The sequence below is a fragment of the Oncorhynchus mykiss genome, chromosome 9 (assembly GCF_057628025.1).
Source record: "Oncorhynchus mykiss isolate SJ-2025 chromosome 9, ASM5762802v1, whole genome shotgun sequence".
Classification (NCBI taxonomy): domain Eukaryota; kingdom Metazoa; phylum Chordata; class Actinopteri; order Salmoniformes; family Salmonidae; genus Oncorhynchus; species Oncorhynchus mykiss.
The window spans coordinates 46,777,369-46,800,245 of record NC_143030.1 but is presented as its reverse complement, the minus strand read 5'-3'; the positions used below and the strand labels follow the sequence as shown (position 1 = coordinate 46,800,245).

General features: G+C 41.6%; 1 protein-coding gene and 1 long non-coding RNA gene across 2 annotated transcripts in view; one reads left to right on the top strand and one right to left on the bottom strand.

The window, feature by feature from the left end:
• LOC110532110 (uncharacterized) overlaps positions 1 to 3,644 on the top strand; it is a 15,476-nt gene extending 11,832 nt beyond the window's left edge. Inside the window, exon 3 of the long non-coding RNA XR_002474808.3 lies at positions 2,181 to 3,644. This is a non-coding gene — a long non-coding RNA (uncharacterized LOC110532110). The remainder of the gene's footprint in view (positions 1 to 2,180) is intronic.
• LOC110532108 (tyrosine-protein kinase Srms) lies at positions 108 to 22,843 on the bottom strand. Its single transcript, XM_021615726.3, has 8 exons — positions 21,563 to 22,843; positions 9,233 to 9,354; positions 6,237 to 6,403; positions 3,187 to 3,334; positions 2,665 to 2,823; positions 2,203 to 2,384; positions 1,816 to 1,972; positions 108 to 1,533 (listed from the first exon to the last, which is right to left on the bottom strand). The coding sequence occupies exons 1-8, from the start codon at positions 21,907 to 21,909 to the stop codon at positions 1,334 to 1,336; spliced, it is 1,482 nt and encodes a 493-aa protein (XP_021471401.1). The 5' UTR covers positions 21,910 to 22,843; the 3' UTR covers positions 108 to 1,333.
• Between the last annotated feature and the right edge of the window lie 34 nt (positions 22,844 to 22,877).

Sequence of the window (22,877 nt, the reverse complement as noted above, 5' to 3'; positions counted from 1 at the left end):
ATGATTAGCAGTAATGGACAGCTAAGGTCATTGTGGCTTTCCCCTTATCGTATGGAGGATTGCAAAATATATTGGTTGGCCACACACACACAATGAAAACAGGACAGTTATCCCAAAAAATATTTATTATAATTTTTGTTAAATACCCAATGGCGTAGTCGAGAGGACACCTCAAAAATATGGAAGAAACTCAAATCAAGGAAGAATAAAGGACATTTATGGCTCATATTTCCCAAACTGTATTAGTACATCTCTAAATATCATGCGTTGACAGTTCAAAAAGTTGTCTTCCATTGGTAGAACAGTAAATCCCAGAAGATGTCCTCTATGGCTCATCACTCTCCAGTCTCAATGGCCATGTCCTCCATCACTGTGTACTGTGTGAGCAAAGTCTCTATGAGCCATGTCTGTGTAGTGTAAACATACACAGAGTGTACTAAACATTAGGAACATCTTCCTAATATTGAGTCGCACCCCCTTTTTCCCCTCAGACCAGCCTCAATTCGTCAGGGCATGTACAACAAGGTGTAGAAAGCGTTCCACAGGGATGCTGCCCCATGTTGACTCCAACGCTTCCCACTGTGTCGAGTTGGCTGGATGTCCTTTGGGTGGTGGACCATTCTTGATACACCCAGGAAACTGTTGAGGGTGAAAAACCCAGCAGCTTTGCAGTTCTTGACACACTCAAACCAGTGCGCCTGGCCCCTACTACCCTATCCCGTTCAAAGGCACTTAAAATATTTTGTCTTGCCCATTAATCCTCTGATTGGGAAAGGAGGATACCTAGTCAGTTGTACAAATGATGTGAAAACACATTCAAATGAAATGTGTTTTCCTCATTTAACCCAACCCCCCTAAATCAGAAAGGAGCGAAGGGCTGCCTTAATCACACATACACAATCCATGTCTAAATTGTCTCAAGGTTTAAAAATCATTCTTGAAACTGTCTCCTCCTTTATCTACACTGATTGAAGTAGCTTTAACAGGTGATTTCAGGGATCATAGCTTTCGCCTGGTCAGTCTATGGCATGGAAAGAGCTGGAGTTCCTAATGTTTTGTATAGTCAGTGTATAGGCACTCTCTGTAGGACTGGCCGTTTGGCATACTGTAGCATAGGGCCTCCGTGGGCTTAAGAGTGGCCCCACTTCCCCTGCCCTCCTCCAGGAAGAGCTTTATATTGCACATAACCTTGATTTAAAAACAACCAAGAGAACCGGCAAAATAGACTAAAGCCTGTTGAAAAAGGATCACCATTTCAGATAATGTCTTGCAGTCCCCTCTGCTTTGTAGTGTCTATGTCAGTGCAGTCACACCTTGGCCTCCTCCTTCAGCCCTAGACCTCAATGGTCTTGAAGTAGATGCGGGTGTAGATGGTGTCTAGCTGGCTGTGCAGGGCGTGGAAGGAGGGCCGGTTGGAGGCCTCGGCATTCCAGCACTCCAACATGATGCGATAGATGTTGGGGGGACACCTACTGGGAGAGGGCAACCTGTAGCCTGTCGACAGGAGCTCCAGCACCTCCGTATTGCTCTTCCCTGTGTGTGTGTGTGTGTGTGTGTGTGTGTGTGTGTGTGTGTGTGTGTGTGTGTGTGTGTGTGTGTGTGTGTGAAGAGAGAGAAAGAAAGAGGGAGAAGAAAAATATTAAATCAGAGGGAGAAATATCCGTCAGAGGGAAATATTGAAAAGCATTTTTACAGATAGAGGTAATAGATTAACTGTCATGAGGATTGACTGTTCCTCTTGTGATCACGTGGTGTATAATTGTAAAAAAAAAAAATCAAGACCAGAGAATATAGTCTTGAAAAGGTTTGACACACCGTCGTATGGCATCTTTCCTCGTGACATCATCTCGTAGAGCAGCACACCGAAGGACCAGACGTCAGACTTGACGGAGAAGCGCTGATAGAGAGCAGCCTCAGGGGCTGTCCATCTCACTGGGATCTTAGTGGTTCTACTGGCCGTGTACACACTGTCCTACACACACACACACCATTTTTTTCATATTCCCTTGGAAATGTCCAGAAAAAATGGCTTTTTAAGCAAGACCTTTCCTTGCTTCATCTGAGAGTGAACATTGTTTCCTTTACCACGATAGGTCAGCCCAACATACAGTATATTTTTCTACAGCATTTTTTTTAAACTTTACTTATTGGCTGTTCTCGCTCTTCATTTCCCCATACAGTTCACATCCATTCCATCCTTACCTTAATGATGCGTGCCAGGCCAAAGTCAGCCACCTTACAGACCAGGTCATCTCCCACCAGGATGTTCCTGGCCGCCAGGTCCCTGTGCACGATATGTCGGTCCTCCAGGTAGGCCATGCCCTCACCAACCTGGCTGCCCATGTAGATGAGGTGGGCAGAGGTCAGCACCTGACCCTCCGGCGCTGGAACAGCACAGGGAGCAGACTGGTTAGGATCGATAAGGGTCTGAATAGTTACTCAATTGCGCCAACACATACCTTCACCGGTTTTCGATACCAAAATGATCTTGGTTAGGTCACTGTTGAACCAATCAAGCCCTGAGCCCTAGACATGATTTTTTTCATCTCATCACCCTATGAAAAGTTGTGTGTCGACTTACATATGTTATTGGTCTAGCAGAATCATCTGTGAACACATAGCATACACTGCATGCAGCCGAACATGTGGGTGTGTTTGACTCACTGCCCAGATAGGACTTGAGGCTGCCTTTGGTCATGAGCTCAGTGACTATGTAGACAGGCTCTCCTCTGGAACACAGGGCTAACAGCTGGATGAGCTTGGGGTGGTGGAGGTTCTTCAGGGCCTGGATCTCCTTCACAAACTCATCCAGCTTAGTGTCCTCTGCAGGAGAGACAAAAAGACAGAGCGAGGCTGAGAACAGTGCTCTTCAGGTGTGAGATAAGGAGCTTAGGACTGACCATGACGCATTATAAATCACTTTATGAACAATGTGAGGGCCCTGACCTGAATGGACTGACTTGGTGAGCAAGTGTGTAATTGTGTTTGCCTGCAATAACGTTTTTACCATTGCAGCATTTGCCCATCTGCAGTATGTTGTTGAAAATAATTCCCTCATCAACTCGTCAAGTTGAATTTGATCAGTGATCATGCCCAGAAAGACTATATCAAAATTCTGCTTGTAGTGTGCAGAATAATGTATAACACTGTAGTTAATATGATAGCAAAGAGAGCTAGCATGCTTACCTTGTTTAAGCATCTTGATGGCCACCCTTTTTTTATGGCTGGTCCACAGGGCCTCCCACACCTCTCCAAAGTGGCCCTCCCCCAGCTTCATGTGCAGTTTAAATTCCTCCCGAGGACGCTCCCAAGGCTCCATGTCAAACAGCTCTCTCTGAGGACACCACAACACTGTTAGACACACAGAACTCACAGCTACCGAGTATGGCGACTACTTTCAAATACTTGAGCTGCGCTGCATTTTGTTTGCCCAATACAACGGAACCAATTAAGTAGTCCTGAAATTGCAAACTCCAAGCTTAATTAAGCATGTGTGATGCTCAGATAGCTTTAGTACATTCAAAGATAGGGAAGTTTCTTTAAAAACACAGGCTCTTTTAAAAATACACATTTATTATTAAATGCTACAAAAGAAATGTGTCAATCAAGAAATGATCAATAAATAATCTACAAAGGATGATCTATATCAGGGTTCCTCAACTGGTGGATTTATTTTCAGAACAAAAAAAGGAAATATATACATTACCAGCCAAAAGTTGTAGAATAATAGTGAAGGCATCAAAACTATGAAATCATGTAGTAACCAAATAAAAGTTAAACAAATCAAAATATATTTGATATATTTGAGATTCTTTGCACACTCTTGGAATTCTCTCAACCAGCTTCATGATGTAGTCACGTGGAATGCATTTCAATTAACAGGTGTGCCTTGTTGAAAGTACATTTTTAATAATGTCTTTCCTTCTTAATGCGTTGTGCGAAATCAGTTGTTGTGAAAAGCTAGGGGTGGTATACAGAAGATATGGCTATTTGGTAAAAGACCAAGTCCATATTATGGCAAGAACAGCTCAAATAAGCAAAGAGAAATGACAGTCCCATCATTACTTTAAGACATGAAGGTCAGTCAATCTGGTTGTAGCGGATAAGTTCATTAGAGTTACCAGCCTCAGAAATTACAACCCAAATAAATGCTTTGAGTTCAAGTAACAGACACATCTCAACATCAACTGTTCAGAGGAGATTGCATGAATCAGGATTTCATGGTTGAATTGCTGCAAAGAAACCACTACTAAAGGACACCAATAAGAAGAAAAGACTTGCTTGGGCCAAGAAACACGAGCAATGGACATTAGACCGTTGGAAATCTATCCTTTGGTCTGATGAGTCCAAATTTGAGATTCTTGGTTCCAACCGCCGTGTCTTTGCGAGACGCAGAGTAGGTGAATGGATGATCTCTGTGTGTGGTTCCCAAAGTGAAGCATGGAGGAGGAAGTGTGATGATGTGGGGGTGCTTTGCTGGTTACACTGTCAGTGATTTATTTAGAATTCAAGGCACACTTAACCAGTATGGCTACCACAGCATTCTGCAGCGATACACCATCCCATCTGGTTTGCTCAACAGGACATCTGGTTTTTCAACAGGACAATGACCCAACATACCTCCAGGCTGTGTAAGGGCTATTTGACCAAAAAGGAGTGTGATGGAGTGCTGCATCAGATGACCTGGCCTCCACAAATCACCTGACCTTAACCCAATTGAGATGGTTTGGGATGAGTTGGACCGCAGAGTGAAGGAAAAGCAGCCAACAAGTGCTCAGCAGATGTGGGAACTCCTTCGAGGGTGTTGGAAAAGCATTACAGGTGAATCTTGTTGAGAGAATGCCAAGAGTATGCAAAGCTGGCTACTTTGAAGAATCCATTTTTTGTTGTTGATTTGTTTAACACTTTTAGTTACTACATGATTCCGTGTGTTATTTCATAGTTTATGTCTTCACTACTATTCTACAATGTAGAAAATATTAACAATACATAAAAACCCTTGAATGAGTAGGCGGGTCCAAACTTTTGACTGGTACTGTATATATTTCTTTGTATTTTCATTGTTGTACAGTATTTTATGTAACAGGTCAGGCAGGTCCAAGTGATTTTAATTTTGGAAATCGGTTCCAAAGTATTCTCACACATAATAGCGATCGTATACAAAGGTAAGCAAGGTATGAAAATATTATGTTTTAGTCAAACATTATATCAGTTTGGGCTTCTGCGGGGCTTCTTGCGGGGCTGCTGCTCAGAAAAATAAAAATTGTCCTACGGCTGAATCTCGTTGATGATCCCTGATCTTTATATACTTTAATTACTGTGGAATTAACATTGTGATTGTCTTGGAACATCTAACTACACAACATAATTCAACGAAGAAAACACAAATATATTTTTTTTAAAGAAAAAAAGAAGCTAACTTCAATCTCACGAAGAGGTCAACTAGTCTTGGTATGAGCTTCTCATGTACTCTTCTCTTTAGTCAAATTGAACATAAAAATAAAAAGTAGCCTTGCACGAGCCTTGGCTTTTGGACAGGATGCTTGTCTAATGCAGGGCCTTACCTCCAATCTACCTCCTTAATGCGGAGTGCCAAGCAGAGCTGTATTGGGTCCCATTTTTAGAGGCTTTGGTATGAATCGGCCAGGGATCGAACTCTCAACCTTCCAATCTCAGGGCGAACACTAACCACGAGTTTGTCAAATTGAACATGTAGGACAGAAATCATTTTGGATACAATAAAACTACATCTACAATCAAATAATGTATGATATTTCAACAGTATCAGTCTAACAGCTAAGAAATATAAATGCTAACACTATAAAAAAATTGAAAAAAATTGAAAAGTAGAAAAGCATGAAAAGTAGAACATTTTGAAATAACAAAATGGTGAACTAAAAAGGGCCTGGAGTGAAGGGCAAGCGTGTGCGTCTGTGTGGCTTTCCACGGCCTCGGATTCAGTCTCATCGTCTCCACTCGAAAGGAAGAGAGAAGAGACTGGAATCACTGAGAGGCCTCCAGTAAAAACAGCCTGATCCCTGCCTCTACACTACATTTTCTTGATTCCCTAATGATGTCAAAGTAAAACACATATTTCTAACAAATATGATTTGATTTTGGGGGAATATGTGGCCCAAACACTAACATATTCACCATCCACAAAATAACTGGATTGTGAATGGTATCCACAATGTGTAAGTGTGTGAGAGAGTTGGTTGGTACACACACACACCCACCTGCTGCGCACATGGCTCATCCAGATGCACTCCTAGACTCCTGGAGTTGTTCTGGTAGTATCGGATCAACTCCTCCAGAGTGGCAAAGGAAATCTTGTCCGACACAAAGTATGCCCCAATCAATGAACGCTGGATTCTGAAATGGAAGACTTTCCCATTGTTTCTGCCTATGGACAAGACCAACATGATTAGACTTTTTAAAATATTTTTTACACATTTCAAAGACAGTGGTGACAAACTCCAAAAGCATTTATTTTTAAACTGTACATGTCTCACACACACACACACACACACGACCAAATTAATCACAACTTGACATATTGACTTAGAGATTGCTCTCTCAGTTTTTACAGTACAGTGGGTGATGAGACATAGGAGATTTGCAACTAAAGAAGTATTTCATTGCCACCCACTGGTGAATGAACGGTAGCACGTCCTTTTACACCATGGTTTCCACTGGTATTTTCAGATGATTTAATAAGGAATGGTGGGATAACAGCATAGAATGACATATTAGAACTCCGTTTAATGTAATGTATTATACAACGGGTGGGTCTAATCCTGAATGTTGATTGGTTAAAACCGCATTCCAACCGGTGTCTATTTCACAAGTTACCACCAGCTAAATCTATGAAATTTACTCTGTTTCATCTCAATGCGCAATCCACGGTCTCATCAACCCTGCCAGTAAATGTATGAACTTGATCTGCACTATAAAAAGCATCTAGACATCTCCTCCCATTTGGTTTTCAACAGCAGAGATTTGTATAAACCTTGCTCTGTCTCTCCAACCTTGTCAATATTGAATTGCAATCTCCACCGTCCCATCTAAAGTGAACGTGTCCGAACGACACTGACAGCAAATTGAGCTGGTTGTCATAGCAGCATACAACACTTTAAGTGACTGGCTAAATCGATACTTTGTTGCGAAAACTTTTGATCTTTTCGGCGGCATGACTATGGATGAATGGGGAAAAATAGATGGCAATAATACCCAGGCATGCAGATTTGGAGGATACTGCATTGAATGACCTAGAGAAAAGCCCAAACGGAAAAACCACAGTTCAGAATACAAAATGGGCTGTGTGTTGCTTCGAGGGCTGGATAGCAGAGAATAAGAAAACGTTGTTGACTACAAAACTGTCACTAAGGAAGAGTTGAACATCCTCCGACACTTTTATGGAAATGTATGAAATGGGGAGCCGTACAGCATAAGTAGCTACCTGGCACTCCGTAGTGGGCTCAACCGGTTTCTAAATGACCCACCCATCGGTTGCAACTTGTGCCTTATGAAGGATACTGAATTTACCACCTCGAGTCATGCATTTCTGGGCAAAATCAAACAGCTAAGGCGGCAAGGAATTCATATCACAAACAGCCACCCTCCCATCACTGATAAAGACATGGCCCAGCTCCAAAACTCCCAGGCTCTGAATCCCGGTACACCAAGGGGTCTGGTCCAGAAAGTGTGGTTTGACCTCCAGTTACATCTGGGTCGAAGAGGAAAAGAGGGGAACAGACAAAAGCCAAACTCATTCCTCGTAAAAACAGACGAGAACGGTCTACGGTATGTTGTTCATAGCCTGTTTGTGTTATTTCTAAGTTGCACTCGTAATTAGGCTACTGGAAAACAATATAACAACACATTCTCTCAGATACGCCACTTTCACATAAAACAAGGCCACAAAGAATCTGGACCTAAGGGAGAGGGGCAGGGAGTCCAAGAGGGGATTCATGTTCGAGCAGCCAGGGAACCCACTATGTCCGGTGTCATCACTGGAGAAATACCTATCGAAACGCCCGGAGAACGGCCTTGCCTTTTTATCTCCATCCAAGGAGAGGAGAGTGTATCCGGGACTCGATCTGGCACACGTCAGAGCCAATGGGCGTGACCTATGGCAGCACCTCTACCCAAGATCTGCAGGGCAGCAGGAACAACGGCATACACAAATCACAACATCAGGACCACGACAGTCCAGAAACTGGCCAATGCTGGTTTAGAAGCGAGGCAGATTATGTCAGTGAGAGGGCATCGGTGCGAAGGTTCGCTCCATAGCTACTGGCGTCCGTCACTGACAACATCCTGGCCAAAAACAAAGAGAACACTGTAGCACCATCAACACCTAAAAGGCTGAACCAGGGCAGCAGAAGTAGTAGCAGACTCCGACAGATAAATGTGACATAGCTACTTGTTGTATGTCAGCTGTGGCGGATAACAAAGATACAGGTTTCATTTATTAAAATCAGCTCAAATGAATGTCATGGATTGTCTTTCTTTTGTCTGACCAGTGTCTTGACAAGAGAGCAATTGTTTTTCTGCCAGGCAAAGTCACATTATAAGTTCATTGTTATGGAGGTACCCAAGTAAATCTTAACTAGGGAACAGCTTAAACAAATGCTATTGCAGCTACTTTGCTTTTGTTCTGGCTGCACTTTTTTTGACGTGACTGTAAAAGCAGGGCCAGGTATAAGAACGTTGCAAGTCAGGATGGCAATGGAACATTTAGAACGAATGACTGGGTCTCGTCCATAGATATAGAACAAAAAGAACAAACAACTGGGTCGCGTCTCTAGCAACCCTAGATTCGTGTCAGGACTATATCTTTGTGGAAGGATGAAATAGTATGAATAAATTAAATCAAAATAACATTTAATGAAAATATGTAGATCTGTTTATTGAATATGTTGTTAACCCGTTGTTTAAAAGTGATAATGCCCTCCAAGCCGGTGTTGGATATAGTGGCCGGAACACCCGTGCCAATATATTCAACAAACACCGGCTTCTCGGGCATTATCACTTAAATAATGCAATCGAATAGGATCTTTATGGGTAACAATGGGCTCTTTCTGGTATTTACTACAATGAATTCAACAGAGTGGGTAGGCTACCATATGGTGCTTATGGCGCTTGTGTTAATGAATTCCAAAAGAAACTAATATGTACTTAATATGTTAACATAAAGTAATTATCATGTTACCATGCAATATTGGCTTACCTGAGATGGTGTATTCGTCGCTGTGGCTCTCGCTGATGCGCACCAGGAATGAGCCATCCTTATTCTGAGAGGCCAGGAGCAGTTTCTCCGCCTTCACCCGGTTAATGTTCCCATAGTACCACCTCAGACAGACAGGGAACGATGCAGACAGTCAGTCACAGACTTACATTTTTTTTTTTTTTTTTTAAAGAGACATGCACAATTGCACACGAGCAGACAAGAGAGCGCGCGCGCGCGTACGTACACACACACACACACACACACACACACACACACACACACACACACACACACACGACAGGCTGAACATGAGGTAGGCTAAGGTGGTTTCACACTTTGTCCCTTTCAGCCAATTTGTGTGAACTCGGTGCAGTTCGCGTAATTGTTTATTATTTTTAAATAAAATAAATAACACATTTCACATTTACATAAGTATTTAGACCCTTTACTAAGGAATTACAGCCTCAAGTCTTCTTGGGTATGAGCAGTGGTGACCTGTCATTCAGGGCAGGTAGGGCAGAGCACCGCCCGTTTTGAGCCCCACATTTTTAGCTTGCTTGCTTATTTTTCAATTGCTAACAAGCGTCGGTCAATACTGAAGCCACTTTTTCAAAACTCTTCACACAGTCTGCATTACCAACATGCATCTTGGCCAAACAGTTAATCTCACCTCAAACTCACTCAAACCACCAAAACACTTCATACATGTCTCAAAATAAGCTTGTTCGATCATAACACTGGCAACAATTCACTCAGAAAGCATACATTGTCACTCATAACACACTGACCTAAAAAAAACACTAACAGGGAGCATTAAATAAATCAACTTTTTTCTTTGAAGTTTGAATAATTTTTCACAAATCGGTATAAAATAAGAATAACACCTTTTCACTTTGACTGTACTAAAATATATGTAAAAAGAATGAATCGGAAATGCAGCAATTTGCTTCAATAGCCTTTATTTTTGTTCTATATCTTTGCATATAGTAATTTACTTGTGAAAAATAAAGAGTTGAAACAAAACAAAATTCCAGGGCTGTATTAATAATTACATCAACATGTATAGTATAATCACTCATACAATACAGTACTGTGACAGATCTAGTTCTCGCTCTCCTGCATTTGGCCACAAGTTCTCATTAACATCACATCTTATGTCTTCTCTGGCAAAGCATCTTGGAAAGTATCTTTTGGAATGTCTAATCCAACCCTGGCAGTCTTCAGGAGAAGTGTCTCCACACCCTGGCAGTCTTCAGGAGAAGTGTCTCCACACCCTGGCAGTCTTCAGGAGAAGTGTCTCCACACCCTGGCAGTCTTCAGGAGAAGTGTCTCCACACCCCACATTCATTGCATCCAGCAAGGGCATCTGGATGGTGGTGATAAACCTTCCACCTCCACGCAGAGAAAAACCCCATAGAGGAGTTTAGGAACAGGGAGTATGGAGGCAGGAATAGTATTGACATTCTGGGATGTGCAGCAAACCAGTCTGACTGCCACAGAGTAGTGGAATGCCACATTATCCAACACAACAAAAAGGTAGGGGTGTTTCTTGCCCCCCTCTCCTCCGCTGGCACAAGTCGAATATGCAGGTCAACCAGAAAATAAAATGAGCCTCTGTATTATCGGGGCCAATGTGGGAGGCAACCTTTGGATCCTACTGAAAAACAAAAACAAACCAATACATTTCAAAATGTCAGTACATGTAAAAGTGTGAACATACTGTATTGTACTGTGATACAGTGCCTTGCGAAAGTATTCGGCCCCCTTGAACTTTGCGACCTTTTGCCACATTTCAGGCTTCAAACATAAAGATATAAAACTGTATTTTTTTTGTGAAGAATCAACAACAAGTGGGACACCATCATGAAGTGGAACGACATTTATTGGATATTTCAAACTTTTTTAACAAATCAGAAACTGAAAAATTGGGCGTGCAAAATTATTCAGCCCCTTTACTTTCAGTGCAGCAAACTCTCTCCAGAAGTTCAGTGAGGATCTCTGAATGATCCAATGTTGACCTAAATGACTAATGATGATAAATACAATTCACCTGTGTGTAATCAAGTCTCCGTATAAATGCACCTGCACTGTGATATTCTCAGAGGTCCGTTAAAAGCGCAGAGAGCATCATGAAGAACAAGGAACACATCAGGCAGGTCCGAGATACTGTTGTGAAGAAGTTTAAAGCCGGATTTGGATACAAAAAGATTTCCCAAGCTTTAAACATCCCCACTGTCAAACATGGTGGTGGCAGCATCATGGTTTGGGCCTGCTTTTCTTCAGCAGGGACAGGGAAGATGGTTAAAATTGATGGGAAGATGGATGGAGCCAAATACAGGACCATTCTGGAAGAAAACCTGATGGAGTCTGCAAAAGACCTGAGGCTGGGATGGAGATTTGTCTTCCAACAAGACAATGATCCAAAACATAAAGCAAAATCTACAATGGAATGGTTCAAAAATAAACATATCCAGGTGTTAGAATGGCCAAGTCAAAGTCCAGACCTGAATCCAATCGAGAATCTGTGGAAAGAACTGAAAACTGCTGTTCACAAATGCTCTCCATCCAACCTCACTGAGCTCGAGCTGTTTTGCAAGGAGGAATGGGAAAAAATGTCAGTCTCTCGATGTGCAAAACTGATACTGAGTGGCTGCTGCCAACACACTGACACTGACTCAACTCCAGCCACTTTAATAATGGGAATTGATGGGAAATGATGTAAATATATCACTAGCCACTTTAAACAATGCTACCTTATATAAATGTTACTTACCCTACATTATTCATCTCATACGCATACGGATATACTGTACTCTATAGCATCGACGGTATCCTTATGTAATACATGTATCACTAGCCACTTTATACTATACTATGCCACTTTGTTTACATACTCATCTCATTTGTACATACTGTACCCGATACCATCTACTGTATCTTGCCTATGCTGCTCTGTACCATCACTCATTCATATATCCTTATGTACATATTCTTTATCCCCTTACACTGTGTACAAGACAGTAGTTTTGGAATTGTTAGTTAGATTACTTGTTATTACTGCATTGTCGGAACTAGAAGCACAAGCATTTCGCTACACTCGCATTAACATCTGCTAACCATGTGTATGTGACAAATAAAATTTGATTTGATTTGATTTGATTTGATAGAGACATACCCCCAAGCGACTTACAGCTGTAATCGCAGCAAAAGGTGGCGCTACAAAGTATTAACTTAAGGGGGCTGAATAATTTTGCACGCCAAATTTTTCAGTTTTTGATTTGTTAAAAAAGTTTGAAATATCCAATAAATGTCATTCCACTTCATAATTGTGTCCCACTTGTTGTTGATTCTTCACAAAAAAATACAGTTTTATATCTTTATGTTTGAAGCCTGAAATGTGGCAAAAGGTCGCAAAGTTCAAGGGGGCCGAATACTTTCGCAAGGCACTGTATGTAGTTCAATTGAAGGACGTACATATTACCTGTTGTTTTGCCGAAAAGTCTGTACGATTGATGCAACTGTTGAACGCTGCAATTTTGGTTGCACCCTTAAACCGGCCTCTCTCAAAGAGAGCATGGTTTACAACATGGTCATTAATTGTGGCCCTTATCTCAGAGACCACCGCGCTTGGTCTTCCTCTCCTTGTCCTCCACACTTGTCTCCCTCTCCCTGCAGGACACTTGGGGTAGGCTTTCAGCTGAAATTGCAATCAGCTGTGTTTGGAATGATTAAATATTCTCGTGAGATTCTCTGTTTCAATCTGGTTACTACAAAAATGTACGACATTTGCCATCATTCTGTTTTGAATGTGTTTTTAACACGTGTTGGCATTTGAAAACGTGCTGCAAATATATAGTTTAGCAGGTAGTGGAGTATGTGTGAAGAGTTTTGACCAATGCATGTTATCAATTGAAGAAACGAATACGTGTCACATATCAGTTTGCAAACAAAGTTAAAAAATATATATATCATTGAGTTAAGAAAGCCACATACAAACATGGTCTCTTTTTTTGTTTTCTTGAGTAAGGCAGCTCCAAAATGCAGGTGTTTCAGCCTAGCGCAGTGCTTTCTGTGGTGGTGGGGCAAAGCCAGCAGAAAATACGGAGCGTTGTGCCATGATTGGCTCAGTGTTTTGTCACTCATGGGGACTTGACGTGGAGCTTAATTTTTGTGCAGTGTGAACAGTATGTCATCTATAGGCTAAGAAAGCTTCTTATTCAATTGTGGGGTTTGACTAGTTTAAGATGTTTGGTGAGAATTACAATCAAAAGTACAAAATCAATTCTAGCTCTTAAAGGAGCAATAGCCTAAATTGGCTGTACAATTTTCAATTACAGCATTATTTAATCTGGAGTTAGTATTCTACTATTTATTCTGTTAACAATAATAGTTTCATGTTAATAGTACTGGATCTTCTGATTAGAAATATGTCTCATCTTGTAACTAAATGCAATTTATTAGCGTCCAAAATGTAAGTAGGTATATCTACTGTAGCATTTCAATAACACATGCTGATGGAATGGCTTGTCCTACAGTTTGGAGTTTCTAGTGCATGGCCATCAGACTGTTAAATAGTCACCACTAGCTGCCCCCCCCCCCCCCCAGTACCCTGCACTGAACTTTAGTCACTGTCACGAGACGGCTACCACTCAGTTACTCTCCCATGCACCTGAGGGCAGCAGCCTCTATGTACATAGTCATGGAACATTGGTCACTTTAATAAATGGTATTCTAGTCCCTTTAAATAATGTTTACATACTGTTTTACCCACTTACAGTTGAAGTCAGAAGTTTACATACACCTTAGCCAAATACATTTAAAAACTCAGTTTTTCACAATTCCTGACATTTAATCCTAGTAAAAATTCCCTGTCTTAGGTCAGTTAGGATCACCACTTTATTTTAAGAATGTGAAATGTCAGAATAATAGTAGAAAGAATGATTTATTTCAGATTTTATTTCTTTCATCACATTCCCAGTGGGTCAGAAGTTTACATACACTCAATTAGTATTTGGTAGAACTGCCTTTAAATTGTTTAGCTTGGGTCAAAAGTTGTGGGTAGTCTTCCACGTGCTTCCTGGAAGACTAAGTTGGGTGAATTTTGGCCGATTCCTCCTGACATAGCTGGTGTAACCGAGTCAGGTTTGTAGGCCTCCTTGTTCGCACACGCTTTTTCAGTTCTGCCCACAAATGTTCTATGGGATTGAGGTCAGAGCTTTGTGATGGCCACTCCAATACCTTGACTTTGTTGTCCTTAAGCCATTTTGCCACAACTTTGGAAGTATGCTTGGGATCATTGTCCATTTTGAAGACCCATTTACGACCAAGCATTAACTTCCTGACTGATGTCTTGAGGTGTTGCTTCAATATATCCACATAATTTTCCTTCCTCGTGAAGCCATCTATTTTGTGAAGTGCACCAGTCCCTCCTGCAGCAAAGCACCCCCAAAACATGATGCCACCACCCCCGTGCTTCACGGTTGGGATGGTGTGCTTCGGCTTGCAAGCCTCCCCCTTTTTCCTCCAAACACAACAATGTTCATTATGGCCAAACAGTTCTATTTTTGTTTCATCAGACCAGAGGACATTTCTCCAAAAAGTACAATCTTTGTCACCATATGCAGTTGCAAACCGTAGTCTGGCTTTTTTTAAATGGTGGTTTTGGAGCAGCGGCTTCTTCCTTGCTCAGCGGCCCTTCAGGTTATGTCGATATAGATACTTTTGTATCCGTTTCCTACAGTATCTTCACAAGGTCCTTTGCTGTTGTTCTGAGATTGATTTGATCTTTTCGCACCAAAGTACGTTAATTTCGAGGAGACAGAACGAGTCTCCTTCCTGAGTGGTATGACGGCTGCGTGGTCCCATGGTGTTTATACCTGTGTACTATTGTTTGTACAGATGAACGTGGTACAGGCTTTTGGAAATTGCTCCCAAGGATGAACCAGACTTGCGGAGGTCTGCAATTTTTTTTCCTGAGGTATTGGCTGATTTCTTTTGATTTCCCCATGATGTCAAGCAAAGAGGCACGGAGTTTGAAGGTCGGCCTTGAAATACATCCACAGGTACACCTCTAATTGACTAAAATGATGTCAATTAGCTTATCAGAAGCTTCTAAAGCCATGACATTTTCTGGAATTTTCCAGGCTGTTTAAAAAGCAGTCAACTTAGTGTATGTAAACTTATGACACACTGGAATTGTGAGTGAAGTATAAGTGAAATAATCTGTCTGTAAACAATTGTTGGAAAAATTACTTGTCATGCACGACTTGCCAAAGCTATAGTTTGTTAACAAGAATTTGTGGAGTGGTTGAAAAACGAGTTTTAATGACTCCAATCTAACTGCCGACTTAACTGTATGTATGTATGTATGTACGTACATACATACAGTGGGGCAAAAAAGTATTTAGTCAGCCACCAATTGTGCAAGGTCTCCCATTTAAAGATGAGAAAGGCCTGTAATTTTCATCATAGGTACACTTCAACTATGATAGACAAAATGAGAAAGAAAAAAATATATATTAAAAAATAAATAATAATAATAAAAATAAATAAAACTTTTTATTTTATTTAATTTTTTTAAATCGGGAAAATCAGGATAGGATTTTTAATGAATTTATTTGCAAATTATGGTGGAAAATAAGTATTTGGTCACCTACAAACAAGCAAGATTTCTGGCTCTCACAGACCTGTAACTTCTTCAAGAGGCTCCTCTGTCCTGCACTCGTTACCTGTATTAATGGCACCTGTTTGAACTTGTTATCAATATAAAAGACACCTGTCCACAACCTCAAACAGTCACATTCCAAACTACACTATGGCCAAGACCAAAGAGCTGTCAAAGGACACCAGAAACAAAATTGTAGACCTGCACCAGGCTGGGAAGACTGAATCTGCAATAGGTAAGCAGCTTGGTTTGAAGAAATCAACTGTGGGAGCAATTATTAGGAAATGGAAGACATACAAGGCCACTGATAATCTCCCTCAATCTGGGGCTCCACGCAAGATCTCACCCCGTGGGGTCAAAATGATCACAAGAACGGTGAGCAAAAATCCCAGAACTACACGGGGGGACCTAGTGAATGACCTGCAGAGAGCTGGGACCAAAGTAACAAAGCCTACCATCAGTAACACTACGCAGTCAGGGACTCAAATCCTGCAGTGCCAGACATGTCCAGGCCGTCTGAAGTTTGCTAGAGAGAATTTGGATGATCCAGAAGAAGATTGGGAGAATGTCATATGGTCAGATGAAACCAAAATACAACTTTTTGGTAAAAACTCAACTCATCGTGTTTGGAGGACAGTTGCATCCAAAGAACACCATACCCACTGTGAAGCATGGGGGTGGGGGTGGAAACATAATGCTTTGGGGCTGTTTTTCTGCAAAGGGACCAGGACGACTGATCCGTGTAAAGGAAAGAATGAATGTATCGTGAAATTGAGTGAAAAACCTCCTTCCATCAGCAAGGGCATTGAAGATGAAACGTGGCTGGGTCTTTCAGCATGACAATGATCCCAAACACACCGCCCGGGCAACGAAGGAGTGGCTTCATAAGAAGCATTTCAAAGTCCTGGCGTGGCCTAGCTAGTCTCCAGATCACAACCCCATAGAAAATCTTTGGAGGGAGTTGAAAGTCCGTGTTGCCCAGCAACAGCCCCAAAACATCACTGCTCTAGAGATCTGCATGGAGGAATGGGCCAAAATACCAGCAACAGTGTGTGAAAACCTTGTGAAGACTTACAGAAAACGTTTGACCTCTGTCATTGCCAACAAAGGGTATATAACAAAAGTATTGAGAAACTTTTGTTATTGACCAAATACTTATTTGCAAATAAATTAATTAAAAATCCTACAATGGGATTTTCTGGATTTTTTTTTCTAATTGTTTTCTGTCATAGTTGAAGTGTACCTATGATGAAAATTACAGGCCTCTCACTTTTAAGTGGGAGAACTTGCACAATTGGTGGCTGACTAAATACTTTTTTGCCCCAGTGTGTGTGTGTGTGTGTGTGTGTATGTATATATATCTCACACACACATATGAAAAGAAACATCCTTTTTCCAAGGCAGGTCCTCACCAGACATCTCCGGCAACAACGTTGCCTATGGGCACAAATGCACTGTCACTGGACCAGACAGGACCGACAAAAAGTGCTCTTCACTGACAAGTCACGGTTTTGTCTCACCAGGGGTGATGGTCGGATTCGCGTTTATTGCCGGAAAAAAAATTGCGTTTACACTGGGACTTGTTGGATCGGAGGGTGAGGGCTAGGGCCATTCCCCCCAGAAATGTCTGGGAACTTGCACATCTGGGAAATCTGTCTGAACTGGCAAATCTGGTCCAGTCCATGAGGAGGAGATGCACTCCAGTACTTAATGCAGCTGGTGGCCACACCAGATACTGACTGTTACTTTTGATTAAGACCTCCTTTGCTCAGGGACACATTATTCCATTTCTGTTAGTCACAGGTCTGTGGAACTTGTTCAGTTTATGTCTCAGTTGTTGAATCTTATGTTCATACAAATATTTACACATGTTAACTTTGCTGAAAATAAACGCAGTTGGCAGTGAGAGGACATTTCTTTTTTGCTGAGTTTAGTAACCCCACAAAAAAAGTGTTAAACAAATCTAAAAATATTTTATATTTGAGATTCTTCAAAGTAGCCACCCTTTGCCTTGATGACAGCTTTGTACACTCTTGGCATTCTCTCAACCAGCTTCACCTGGAATGCTTTTCCAACAGTCATGAAGGAGTTCCAACATATTCTGAGCACTTGTTGGCTGCTTTTCCTTCACTCTGTGGTCCATCTCATCCCAACCCATCTGAATTGGGTTGAATTTGGGTGATTGTGGAGGCCAGGTCATCTGATGCAGCACTCCATCACTCTCCTTCTTGGTCAAATAGCCCGTACACAGTCTGGAGGTGTGATGGGTCATTGTCCTGTTGAAAAACAAATGAGTCCCACTAAGCAGCTTTCTACATATCGATGCAGAATGTTGTGGTAGCCCTGCTGGTTAAGTGTGCCTTGAACTCTAAATAAAAATCACAGACAGTGTCACCAGCAAAGCACCCCCACACCATCACACCTCCGCCATGCTTCATGGTGGGAACCACACATGCGAAAACCATCCGTTCACCTACTCTGTATCTCACAAAGACACGGCGGTTGGAACCAAAAATCTCATATTTGGACTCATCAAACCAAAAGGACAGATTTCCACCAGTCTAATGTCCATTGCTCGTATTTCTTGGCCCAAGCAAGTCTCTTCTTCTTCTTCTACAGTAGTGGTTTCTTTGACACAATTTGACCACGAAGGCCTGATTCACGCAGTCTCCTCTGAACAGTTCATGTTGAGATGTGTCTGTTACTGAAACTCTGAAGCATTTATTTGGGCTGCAATTTCTGAGGCTGGTAACTGTAATTAACTTATCCTCTGCAGCAGAGGTAACTCTGGCTATTCCTTTCCTGTGGCGGTCCTCACGAGTGCCAGTTTCATCATAGTGCTTGATGCTTTTTGCGACTGCACTTGAAGAAACTTTCAAAAATCTTGACATTTTCCAGATTGACTGACCTTCATGTCTTAAAAGGAATGTTTCTCTTTGCTCATTTGAGTGGTTCTTGCCATAATATGGACTTGGTCTTTTACCAAATAGAGCCATCTTCTGTATACTGCCCCTACCTTGTCACAACACAACTGATTGGCTCAAACACATAATTTGTGTAATTTCTCCTTAAACTTAACAAGGAACACCTGTTAATTGAAATGCATTCCAGGTGACTACTTCATGAAGCTGGTTGAGAGAATGCCAAGAGTGTGCAAAGCTGTCATCAAGGCAAAGGGTGGTTACTTTGAAGAATCTAAAATATATTTGATTCGTTTAACACTTTCTCTGTTACTACATGATTCCATGTGTGTTATTTCATAGTTTTGATGTCGTCAATATTATTCTACAATGTAGAAAATAGTAAAAATAAAATAAAAACCCTTGAATGAGTAGGTGTCCAAACTTTTGAGTGGTACCATAAATACAAAGTGCCATCGGAAAAAAGTATTCGTTACAAGCCGGATTCTAAAATGGATTAAATAAAATTCAGGAATCTACACACAATAGCCCATAAAAAAAAGACTAAAACAGTTTAGATTATTTGGGGAAATGTATTAAAAACAGGAATACTTTATTTACATAAATATTCAGACCCTTTGCTATGAGGCTCGAAATTGGGCTCAGGTTCATCTTGTTTCCATTGATCATCTTTGAGATGTTTCTACAACTTCATTGGATTCCACCTGTGGTAAATTCAATTGATTGGACATGATTTGGAAAGGCACACACCTGTCCAGATAAGGTCCCACAGTTGACGGTGCATGTCAGAGCAAAAACCAAGCCATGAGGTTGAAGGAATTATCCGTAGAGCGCCAAGACAGGATTGTGTCGAGGGACAGATGTGGGGAAGGGTACCAAAACATTTCTGCAGCATTGAAGGTCCCCAAGAACACAGTGGCCTCCATCATTCTTAAATGGAAGAAGTTTGGAACCACCATGACTCTTTCTAGAACTGTCCACCTGGACAAACTGAGCAATCGGGGGAGAAGAAACAAGATTCTCAGGTCTGATGAAACCAAGATTGAACTCTTTGGCCTGGACGCCAAGCGTCACGTCTGGAGGAAGCCTGGCACCATCCCTACGGTGAAGCATGGTGGAGGCAGGATTTTCACTAGATGCTGCTGGGATTTGCTTCCATTCAGCCACAGGAGTATTAGTGAGTTTGGGTACTGATGTTGGGCGAATAGGCCTGGCTCGCTGTTGGCATTCCAATTCACCCCAAAGGTGTTCAATGGGGTTGGGGGAGGGGCTCTGTGCAGTCCATCAAGTTATTCCACACGAATCTCGACAAACTATTTCTGTATGGACCTCGCTTTGTGCACGGGCATTGTCATGCTGAAACAGGAAAGGGCCTTCCCCAAACTGTTGCCACAAAGCTGGAAGCGCAGAATCGTTGAGAATGTCATTGTATGCTGTAGCATTAATATCTCCCATCACTGGAACTAAGGGGCCTAGTCCGGACCATGAAAAACAGCCTCAGACCACTATTCCTCCTCCCCCAAACTTTACAGTTGGCACTATGCATTCAGGCAGGTAGCGTTCTCCTGGCATTCGCCTAACCCAAATATTATTCTACAATGTAGAACAAAGTAAAAAATAAAAACACTTGAATGAGTAGGTGTGTCCAAACCTCTGACTGGTATTGTATATAATATTTATACTCCGGACTCCAACATCTCTCATCCTAATATTTATATTTCTTAATTCCATTATTTTACTTTTTCGATGTGTGTATTGTTGTTTATTGTTAGATATTACTGTTGGAGCTAGGAACACAAGCATTTCGCTATAACCGCAATATCATCTGCTAAATATGTGTCCGTCCAATAAAATTTGATTTGAAAAACCCAGAGTGCATTGAGTGAACGTTGGAAAAAGATATTGGTTAGTTTCTCAATGTGAATGCAAAGAGGATTCAGACCACAAAATAGGTGACATGAACTGGCAAAAGAGTTGAGTCCTCATTCAAAGACAAGGGCAGTGTGAATACAAAGACAAGAGTTATTTAAGCTTTTTATTTTACCCCAGAGTTCACTTTAAATAGAGGTCTGTGTGTGAAAACACCCTTCTAGCTGCTTTGAGTGGAAAAGTAGGTGTGGTTTATAGGCTAGACTTTAGCCAAATAGTAAGGAAGGCTATTCACATTTATTATCAAGAATGGGTGCGCCTGTGCTGTTCAGCAAACCCTATGCACATGTCCATGGTCAGGTTTCACCTGAAACGGTCAGGTGTGGGTGTGAGCTGAGTGGAACGCTTACCATAGTTGCCAAAAGTTGTGTATCGACTGCTGTACCTAGCGTAGTTCTTAATAAAGCTACAACTTGGCTGCACTTGCACCAATCTGACCACAAAAGCAGGAACAATGTGTGTAGCCACATAGTTCTACAGAAACTTAATACAGTGTGATTGTTATGCACTACAATGTTGTGCACTGTGCAGTAGTGAATGGGAAGGGAGGGATGGGTGCTGCATTGACACTTCTGTCAACACAGGCGTTATTCAAATTCAATAAGGACAATTTGAAAGAATGATCATAAGGCCAAATCGTGTTTTTGCAGGCTCAATTAACATTGTGTTGAAGATAGCCTACCTTCTTGATAAGCCTGGTAGACATAGTTGATGAACATGATCCTACACAATATATTGGACATGGTGAAATTTCAAAAGCATATTATGAATGAAACAATATTGAGGTTGCTCCAGCTCACACAAAACGCCACTCACTTGTGATTAGCAAACTCGTCCTGTAGAATGGCCACATAAGTAGCTGGGACCAGTCCGGACTCCATCGAACCGGTAAGTTTCTTGGCAAGCACATAATCCCCCCTCTTTTCTATTACCGACAGCTTGTCACCTTCCTTGATAGTCAGCTCCTCCTCGCTCCTGGCTTCGAAATCAAACAGAGCCGCATAGAGCTGAGTCGGTTTCTTCTTGGGGGACGGAGCACGGATATCACCTGAAATAGTGGGGATTTCGGCTGATCGGGTGATATTTGGGTAATGGAATTCGGGCCATATCCAGTTCCACAGCCGACTACAACATGGCATGCAACAACGACAACAACCCTCCATCCCAAACCAATAGCAACGCCGAGGTATCCCAGGGTTTTGAAGGAAACCGCGACAAATTCGACGCGAAAATAAAATGTGCCTGTTTAGGAACGCCAGACGCCTTTTAGCCTACAGTTTCGAGACGTCTTCGATCTCCCTTTTCTCTCTTCACAACAAGCATAGTGCAGCATCAGCGATAGTTAGGCTGACAATCAGGAGAAACCGGTTTTGTGTTGCGATTAATCAGGGACACAATACCGATGGCTGCGTGAATGCGGAAACGATATATTGTCGGGAGAGGAGACGATATCCATGCCCACATTGATCCTTGATTCATTTAAAGTACGCCTAAAAAAATACCCCTACCTATACTTGACCTCCAACGAATGATAACCAAATACCGCATCTCTCTGGAATACGGTCAACACCTGAACTGCATTTGCTGAGCCAGGACCACGACATGCTTATAGTCCCAGGGTTTTGGTTTGGAACACTCGACTGCTCCCGCTGTTCCTACATCCGTGAACCTGTCTGCCCACTGCTCCTGCTTGGCGGTTAAATCAACAACGCAGAGGGTAGGCCTATATGCCCATATATATACGCCCTTAACTCTGGTGCAAGGGATCTACTCAGTACGTATAGGCAACACAGCGTTTTATATTCCCTATCTAATTATGCATAATTTCCCTTAGCAAATGAATTGACTGTTTTTTTGCTCTAGTTAAAAAAAAAGCTTCTGGTAACATAATTATAATCTATTGCTGGTCAGTGTATTATGTAGAAGTAGGCTATAGTATAGAAATATGGTATCGGTGTTGCTTACACCAATTCCTCATTGGTTTAGATCTATTACATCATGTACAATGAACACAATATTATTAATGTAAACATACTATGCAATAACAAAATACCCATTAAAGGTATTTACCGATAATATATATTTTGTAAGAACAAGAACAACCTTTCCTTTATTACAACCTTGACAAAAT